The 9,763-nt window shown below is 39.1% G+C and overlaps 1 protein-coding gene across 1 annotated transcript; it reads right to left on the bottom strand.

Moving 5' to 3' along the window:
• Positions 1–4,930: 4,930 nt before the first annotated feature.
• On the bottom strand, positions 4,931–9,344 carry LOC137710996 (probable serine/threonine-protein kinase PBL11). The gene is made up of 6 exons (XM_068450223.1): positions 9,146–9,344; positions 8,357–8,560; positions 7,783–7,851; positions 7,611–7,673; positions 5,646–5,968; positions 4,931–5,410 (listed from the first exon to the last, which is right to left on the bottom strand). The coding sequence occupies exons 1-6, from the start codon at positions 9,342–9,344 to the stop codon at positions 4,931–4,933; spliced, it is 1,338 nt and encodes a 445-aa protein (XP_068306324.1).
• Positions 9,345–9,763: the final 419 nt, after the last annotated feature.

Here is a 9,763-nt window from a genome sequence, read left to right as displayed (position 1 = left end):
CAAGGCTTATTGTCTGGCAACCTTGTTGCAAGGGTTCGATTGGTTGAAGTGGGACTTGACCAAGCCTCAAAGATCTTGGCCTTCGACCACCGCAGCTTGGGTCGAACGGATGGAAAAAATCTTTGGCCAGGAAAGGAAGACTCTTGGCATTTATGATGCCATTAAACTTTTGACCGTGGAAATCAAAATGGACAAAGAACTTCTCATGGCAGCTTTGAGCTTCTGGTGCTCGGCCACTAACACCATGGTCTTCCCCCTTGGTCCTATCGGCCCTACTATCCTTGACGTCTCAGCTATCCTTGGGACCTCTCCTTCTGGCCTTCTAGTTGACGTCGCCCTCTCTGGGTACCCGTCTAATCTTGACCTCAAAGCATTATACAACGAACGGGCTGTCGAGATGCTGAGCAAAGAAGGCCAAAAACCTTCAAGAAAAGAAATTCAGAAGCTACACAGGAATTTCTTCAACTACAGCACCCTTATCCTTTATTTTGCTGGCCGATGGGAAGAAAACCTTCAGAAGGGAGAGCACGAGGCCTTCCTATTTTACTGGTATAGCAAATTTATTTGTTGTACCAAGTCGAATAAGTGCTTGGTCGAGAATATGCCTGTGGCTGAAGCCCTGGCAAGTGGTCACACCTTGGTCCTCAGTTCGGTCATCCTCGCCAACCTCCTACGCTGCCTGGCCGAGATGACCATCAACAAAATCAATCTGCACTAGAACGACCCTCTCTGGGTTTTTCAACTCTGGCTGCAGGTTTATTTTGCCACCCTTCCACCAGAGATCCTCAACTTCTAATCCACTAAAACGCTCGGTCTTCAGTTATCATCTTGACCGGTGTCTTCTTACCGGGTAGAAGAACTTTTCAAAAACTTCTTCATCTTAGAAGACCTTTCTGACGACGAATTTCTAATATGTCGTCGTCAAGAGTACCATTCTTCCATTAGGCTTCCATCATTAGCGTGGAGTGAAGCCGAAGATGCTGATCTTCGCCAAAGCTGGGGGTCGTTCGTGTTAACATGCGACCAATCCTTCGGTTGCGATACTTGTCGAATGAGATAGGAAGTTAACCACCTTCATTTCACTGCTCGGTAACTCAGCTACCTTCAAGGTTGCCAGGTGCCTCTGCTCACTTCCCTCTCCCTCCTAAGCTGAAGATGCCTCTCTGTTTCTTCAGAGAGAGAATGCAAGGAGACTGTACGTGAATTTCAATAGAGGTGCAAAAAATTCCATCTCAGGCCAAATGTCCCTGAAACCCTCAGTACCAACATGTTCACCGACTGGTGGGAAACATACATTCAAGACTTATTTCACACATCGGTCGAGGATGCCGTCAAAAAGGTTTTTGGCGACCGCCCAAAGAAGGCCTTTGCCCCAAAATCCAAAAAGATGGCTCAAGGTATTTGCATGCGTCTATCGTTTCACTTTGGTCGTTTGTTTGAACTCTCATCTGATTTGATTTTAGTTTTTTCAGGCAGTCATACGGATACGGCAGCTATGGCCGTGGCCAAGAAGAAATTTGCCATTTCACAAAAGAAAACCGTGACCGCACTGTCGAACTTGCCAAGCAAACGGTCTTGCCTAGAGAAACGGTTGACGATGCTCCCTGCTCTAAAAAGCGCATCAAGAAGTTGGCGAGAAAAAGGGAGCGTAAGATTCATGTTATCTCTAGCCAAACCATAGGAGCAACCACTAAGTCTCATCGCGCTTCTGTCGTTCAAACCTCGACGGACATGCAACCAAACCTTCCCACTGGTCAAGCACCTGAGGTTCGTCCTGTTCACCAAGTCGTGGTCGAGCCAACCGTTGCTCTGGTGGTCAAGGAACCTGCAGCTTTAAGGTCGGCCGTTGCTCTTGTCTTGGAGGAAGTGGCTACCTTGACCGAGAAAAATCTCCCCCCCCCGGATCCAAAAACAAAACCAATGGTCGTTCTGGAGGAAGATGTATGATTATGTTTTTGAAATATTATTATTATTATTATTATTTTTTTTTTTTTAAGATTCTGAATGCTAACAACTCTTATTTCAGGACGACGACAGCGAAGAAATCCCGTTAATGAGTCGTCCTCGACTAACTAACCCTCCTACCACCAATTCTCCACCTGTGGTTGAGGCGACTGACCAGGTCGATCCTCCTGCATCCGATCGTGGAAAATGGCCTCTTGTCGAGCCTGAAGCGACGACGGAGACACCAGTCCATCCGCAAGATCAAAACCTTAGCATTCTTCCACAAAAAGTTACTTCGGTTTTTGTAAGGCTCAATTCCTTTCTCTCGTTACTTTTTACTATAACAAGTCTGAACCGAAAAATATTAATTGTCAGGTGCCCGATTATTCGTTTCACCGAAAATTCTATACGTCGAAGGGTGTTATTTATATTTCTTGGCCACCTCAGTGGCCGTCGAACGTAGATAACCTTCATCGGCCACGTGAATTAAGAAGTAATCTTAAACATTGGGCTCGGCCATTAAGCTTTCTAGGTTCGAGTAATGAACCAAGAGACATGGCCGAAGTTTCCTTTCGGCAGGTCTAAAAAAAATTCTCTCTGGTATATTCCTTACGATTTTTCTTTTGCCTAAAATCTTTTCATGTGCAACCTTCGTGGGAAGTCGAGCTTGATGCTATCCTCTCAAGTACTTCTGGGATGATTGGACCCTTAACCACCTTGGTCGAACCTGCTGTAACTACGACTGAAACCAGTGCCTTTGTCAAACTACAAGAGTTCATTTCTCTTTCAGCTTCGCAAGTTCTAGAGCGCAAAGGCCTTGACTCCGCAGAAGAGTGTCTGAACATCCTTGCATCTGAAGGTGAACTGAGCAATGAATCCATTGTTCATTTGTCGTCAATCTTGGAGAGAACTCGAGAATATTTTTCTATTTTTGAGAGGGCTTTTCGAGTAGAAGATGATCTGAAGGTTGCAATGGTTGCTCAAGAAGCAATTCGCCCGGAGCTTGAGGCAATAAAAACTCAGAAGAAACGGTTGGCCGATCTCGACCATCAAATTGTAGAACTTTAATGCCAGAGATCAACCATTGCTTCTGAACTCAAAAAGAATTTCGAATCGAACAAGGCTAAGTTGATAGAGTTCGCAGTTGGTGCGAGGCTGGTTGAACAAATCAAACTTGACAAGAGGACGTGACAGGCCGAGGTTACAATGGGTGAAATAAGATGGCTAGAATTAAAAGCCGTTCTCGAGGCCTTCCTTCCTTCGACCCCTTAGAACTTTGTATATCTGTAGGCTGCTTTAATTTCTTATCACTTGTATCATTTTCAACAATAATGAAAAGCCTTTACTCCCTTATTTCCCAAGTGATTGGATAATATTTCTTTAAAAATTTCCCGTTGATTGGCAACTTATGAATTAAACCAGTCCGATCCTTGAGGTGGTATGCCCCTTGCTGAGAACTTTGTGAACGACGAAAGGTCCTTCCCAATTTGACGATCATTTACCGAACCTAGGGTTTTTAATCCCCACGAGCAGTACAGTTTGCCAAACCAACTCTTCCTCTCCGAATGTTTTTCGTCTGACTTGTTGATTATAGGCTCGCTCGGCAATCTTCTTTTGTGCCACCAATAAATTATAAGCGTCAAGCTGAATTTCTTCCAAGTCTTCTAACTCTTATCTCATGGCCTGACTGTACTCGACACTGAACACACTACTTTGTTCAATGACTTACACCAATATGCCACCTCTAATCTTGAAGTTGAACTTCAAAAGTGGTGCTCTTGCTTTGCTTCATATGTCTCTTCGCAGAAGGCGTATGCCAAAGCTCTTGATGGTGGGATATTCAAGTTTGCTGGCGCTGAAAATGAATCCGGCTCCCCCGACAAGGCTTCACTATATAAGAAATCGTTAGCTTGCCTAAATAACCTTCCAGATGAAGCAGTCACTTGTGCCATGAAAGAGTTTGGGAAGGATGTCCAAGCACTGGTGGATCGACAAAGAAAGGAGCATCAACTAAAGATAAAGATTGACGAAGAGTTGAAAAAACTGAATAAGAGGAATTGGCTTGAGTCCTTGACTGATATGAAGTAGCAGTTGGGGAAGAAGCTAGACAAGAAGAAGGCGATAACTTATATTTCTGTGGGTAGATTTCAGACGGGGTTTTCAACGGTTTTCGAATCCCTGGTTGAGTATTGAAACAGTGCAATGAAAATGTATGATAACCTTATAGCAAGCTGCGGAGATGCAAACGAAGCTGACAACGAAAGTAGCAACTCATCCTAAAATGATCTTGCTGCATTCGTATTGATGCCGACGTCTGATTTGGAAAGGATGCGTATAGGATTTTGAGCATGATAGGCAATTTTAAGAATTGATTCATGTTATAGGATTTGAGAACGTTAGGAACTTAATATGTTGTTTTTTGTTTTGGGAACAATATGTAATTTTTCTTTTTTTATTTGAGGAATTTTTTTTCTTTACAAATTAACTTTTTTCTATGATCCTTAAAATGCAACAAATCGTAAATAACTTTACATGGAATGGAGAAGAAACTTGATTCTAAATATAAACTATCCGTTCAATCAATTGGACATTTGGTTTGGGTCAATAAACCAATTAATCAACGGTTCAAACCTTTTGCATGAACACTCGGTTTTGCTACTAGTGCGCGTTTGTCTCCTGAGGTGCTGTTGTTTTATGTTATTACGTTTTCTTGTATGTCATGTATTATAATACTGTGATATGTAAAAGGATGATGTTAGGAAACCATTTATTTAAACTATATGACGTGGCTATTGATGATTGAATCAGTACTTACGTGTTGATTAACATGCTTATTACTTATTGAGAACACATCATATGATTTGCAAATATGGTTTAAAAAATTGATAATTTCTTTATAGAAAAAGTATTGTGCTTCTTTAAAGAAATGATAATACATCACAATTCAGAAAACTCATATATTATGCGCACACGGAAGAAAAATGTATTACATGTTCAATTCTTTTTCTCTAACAGATTCCTCATGTATATCTTCCAAATTTTCGATGTCGATGATGATGCTGCTATCGTCCAACTCCAAACACCTTAAGCTTGTGCTCCGTAAGGAGATGCTATCCATGTCGACATGAAACCTCTGGAGTCCAATGCCATCTATGCTCACCGAGTTTTGAGACTGGTCGTAGTCCATCGATCTTCTAAGCCCTATATCTGATGGTCGGCGGGATGTACCAGTTGATCTTCGAGGTCCCCTCGAAGGATGTTTGCTAATGAAATTGTCTGCAGAGTAGAGGGCCTCTTCGAGTTCTTGCCACACCATCGACATTGTAGGGCGGTTTTTGGGCACTTTCACAACACATCTTAGGCCAAGTTTCCCCATCTTTAGCATCATCTCTGTGTTGCATGGCTCTGTCAAAAGATTTGCATCTAAAATCTCGTCAACGCGGCCTCGCTCTAAGCTTGGTCTTGCCTGCATTCAAGAAAAACAGTTCACTAGAACTCAAAAACCAAAGGCAAACTCTTTTGCAATCACTTTTAGTGCAATGAGCGAAAAAGCTTGTTGGTTTACCCTATTAGGGTAAGAAGGATTTTAAAGTACCTTATATTCAAGCAAGTTTGAATTGCTCTCTATGCATTTTAAATTAGTGAGTAAAATACATATTGCTTCTATTAGAAGAAAGAAAAGCAATTATTGAAATATTTACCCAGTCAATGATATGCTGATTGGGGCGGTGCCCGGTTGAATCAACCGCTGGCCGGGAAGAAACAAGCTGCAGAAGTATCACACCAAAACTATAGACATCGCTAAACGGCGTCAAATGGAAACTTGAACAATAGGCAGGGTCTAGGTATCCTGGAGTTCCTTTGATTTGGCTGCTGACATGTGATTGATCCCCAGTAGGTCCTGACCTAACAAGTCCAAAATCTGAAACCTTGGCTTCAAATCCATCTCCTAGCAAGATGTTACTCGGCTTTATATCGCGGTGGATTATGTTCGGGTTTACTCCTTCATGCAAATGAGCAATGCCTGCAAAATTTCACACAATCAATTAACAGCTCCTCCGTATAAGACGATCGCTTGTTTTATTAAAAGACGGACCTATCAACGTTATCGATGAGTCAATATTATATTACATATTTTACCCTAATCTTAGTTTATTTTGGTTTTTTTTTTTTTTTTTGAGAGAATAGTTTATTTTGGTTATTATTTTGGAATAATTTTGATACTTTGAATTGCATTTTCAATATAAGACTTTCGACTTCCTCTGGGGAAAAACATGATCAAATGGATGAATTTTGGAGTAGTTCCAGTTAGAAGACGTTTGTGAGTCACATAGCTTTATGTCAAAATATCAGATTTTTCCACCAAACAGTTATTTTCTAATGATAGAATAAGGGAACAATGGACAGTACTGGAAAAGTGACATTTTGGGCTTGATTGCAAGTTTTGGAGGCAAGATGGCCTATTTTGGATTCGGCTCTTCTAGTGTGTTCAGATGGTTCCAATCTTTAAAACAAGCTATCATGGGCTGGATTTGGAGGAGTTTTAGGGCTAAAATGTGGCTGAACAGATGTATTGTAGATTTTCTTAGTTAAATTGGGTTTTATTTTCTAGTCTATTTATTATTATTTGGTTTCCTAGTTGGATCCTAAGACTTTTATTAAGGGATGATCGGATAGCTTATGTAGATATATAAGGTCTTTGGCCGGCCCTAGCTTCCTCTCTTTCTTTATGCGACTTTGGGAGATAGGAAATTGGCTAGGGTTCTTGAAGAATTTCAAACTTTTACTTTAAGGTGTTTTCAATTTGTTTCTTCGTAATACTATTTTCTTTGATTTTAATTATGAATATGTGTAATTAATCCGTTTTGCTAGGGTGAAGCCTTGAGCTTTAGCATGAATATGTAATTTTTATTTAATTGCTTGTGATTGTATGCATGCATGTATTAATCATTGTGCTTAAACTACCTAATTGTCTTAATGCTTGATCACCATTAGGATCTTTACAAAAGTAATTTGAAGCAATTTTGATAGGAAGGTTCCCTGAAATTGACGCTGACTTCTCATGATGAACACCACGTCATAAGGGTTGCATGGTTTTTCAAAGGGTTTTCACAAAACATAATTAGTCTCTCATGTTCATATTTGATCCAAACATCCAGACAAATTGCATGTTAGATATACGTTCTATGTTCGAGGTTCCAAGTAAGACATATATTATGAAAACCTAACCTTCAAAGTTGCATGAGTAAATCATAAGTAATTGGTAAAAAATATATAGGATTGCTAGGGTGATAACGGAATCCTAGTGCTTTTATAAATTAGTTTTTAAAGACTCTTTTCTTTTATCATTTTAATTTTGGCTGAATTTATTATTTAGTTTTTAATTAAAATTCGTTTTAATATTACCAAAATTCAGAATCACCTTTCTCAATTTCCATTTTCAAGTAATTAATTAGGAATTGGTTTTACATAAACTATTTAAATAATCTTTGTGGAAAACGATCTTGCATGAGCATTTATACTACAAGCGCCTTATACTCTTGTAAGTATTTTGTGTGATTTTAACCTTCGTTTAGTAGGTAATAAAAATCCTATCGTTATCGAAAACACTGATTCAACTTATCTGTTTAGACTAATTATATAGTAATGAATCACTGATGACTGACCTTTTGCTGCTCCAATGGCTATGTTGACTCTTTGCCTCCAAGTTAAGCTCCTCCATTTTCTTCCTACATGGTAATTAAACAGGATTTTAAGCTAAACAAAGATAAAATTAGGAAGGTTATATAATTAGCACTTAACAAGTAGGTTTAATTTCCTGGTAAGGAACATACATACCCATAAAGTAATCAAGGAGAGAACCATTTGGTACATATTCATAGATCAACACTTTTCCTCCTTTTGCCCCTATTCCAGTCACAATCCAACAATATTAGCTAGTATGCATGCTTTTATCAAGGGGAATTCATTTTCACACTCTCCAAATCATTTCTGACATTCAGTTTTATGAAATCAAATTAAGGAGAATAGGAGTGTGCGGAAATCATCTTCCTTGTCATTATAAGGAAGGATAATTTGGAAAATTGAATATGCATTTACAAGTTGATTACATACCAGATGATCCTTCACAATATCCAACCAAACGTACAAGGTTTCTGTGCTTGACCTTAGAAATTAACCTCACTTCTGTTCAAGGAATAAACAGTACATAGAAATCAGATTAAAATTCAACTAAATTCTGATTTCTTTCTACACTACAAACTTACACATTGATAATTCTATTGGGACACACAACACTTTTGATTGGCCATACTATTGTATGTGAGACTCACATGTATTAGAGAGTGTCAGCAAATGTGTCTGTTTTGTGAATCTAAGAACCGTTTACACATTTATATTGGTTGAGGCTTACCATTTCTGAATTCTTCGACACTCTGAAATGAATTGGCGTGGGTTCGCTTAATGGCCAGGGTTCCTGCATCATCAAAGGTCCCCTTGTAGACATTTGCAAAAGCACCAGAACCCAACAAGCACTCACTGGTGAAATTCTTAGTAGCCTTCACTAGTTCATCCAACTGGAAGCTCCTCAACATTATTTTCTCTTCTTTCAAATTCCCTAATATACAAAAACATATGTAGTCACACCCCTAAATCTTCGAGTGCTCTCTGCAGATTTTCAACTTCTAACTAATGTTGTCTTGTCAAACGGATTAACAAAACACATAATTTTGTTTGGCTGTATAGTCAAGTAATTTCTTATTTTGTATGGACGATGTTTAATTGACAGTCTAATTGCATAATATGTCTAATTAAGAGAGCATTTTCATTATTAATCCCGTTTGATTTAGTTTTCATGTGCTAGAAATTGAGAGAAAGTATAAAAGAAAAATGAATAGCGTAGAAGGGTGTAGGATGAAAGGGAGGTAGTGGGAGGGAGAAGAAAGAAATGAAGGAGATTACATGAAAACAAAAACTTAACAGGAGTAGACAATTTAAAATTGATTTATGCTTTGCTTATTTGTTTCCATTTTGTGTTTCTTTCACACTTCATTCCGTATTTCTCCCACATACTTTTATTTTATCTACAATACAAAAACTAAAACTAAATAGTTATCAAATGATCGCTTTAATAGAGTGTCAATGAATTAGGTTAAATTGGTGTGAGGCCCACATCTACTAAACCGAGGTTTAATTTGCTCACCTTTCTGCCCAGGCTCATGTAGTGATTGTCTTTGCCTGAGAGCTGGTACGAGCTTCTTCTTGATCAAGTAGTATAACATGGCCACCATCAAAACTGTCAGACTGCCAACAACAAAGCCTCCCAATATTTGTGTGTGATGGGCACGAACAAAACTTTTAGACGGCGGTGAAGCCACCGCTAATTGGCGTCGCATTGCCATTTTCCTATTCTTAAGGGGTGAGTACAATTCGGTTCCGTCCAAGCTTCGTAGCCTAATAAATAAGAACGGTTTAAAACAAATAACTCATTCTATCTGCTATCATCTCCAAGAAACTAGCTAGCTCATCATTTATATGCTTCAAAGTTGATCGAGAAAAATGGATAAAGGAGGGGAAGGAATATTTGTAACTGCTAATGTATATAAAGCTGATCACAGATCCTGATCATCTGCCGGCTATTTTTTTCAAATACATATAACATAGATGTATGTATAGTAAGTCTATGGTTTCAAAGACAGTATTCGAGTCACCACTTATGACGAGGTCTTATGGTAAGACGGCATATAAGCCAAAAACAGCATGTACATGTCGACATACGTATGTGAATCGATGTTGCAAGACAGATGATTAATTTCTTGCA

The sequence above is a fragment of the Pyrus communis genome, chromosome 1 (genome assembly GCF_963583255.1).
Source record: "Pyrus communis chromosome 1, drPyrComm1.1, whole genome shotgun sequence".
Classification (NCBI taxonomy): domain Eukaryota; kingdom Viridiplantae; phylum Streptophyta; class Magnoliopsida; order Rosales; family Rosaceae; genus Pyrus; species Pyrus communis.
This window is presented reverse-complemented; position numbering and strand designations above follow the sequence as displayed.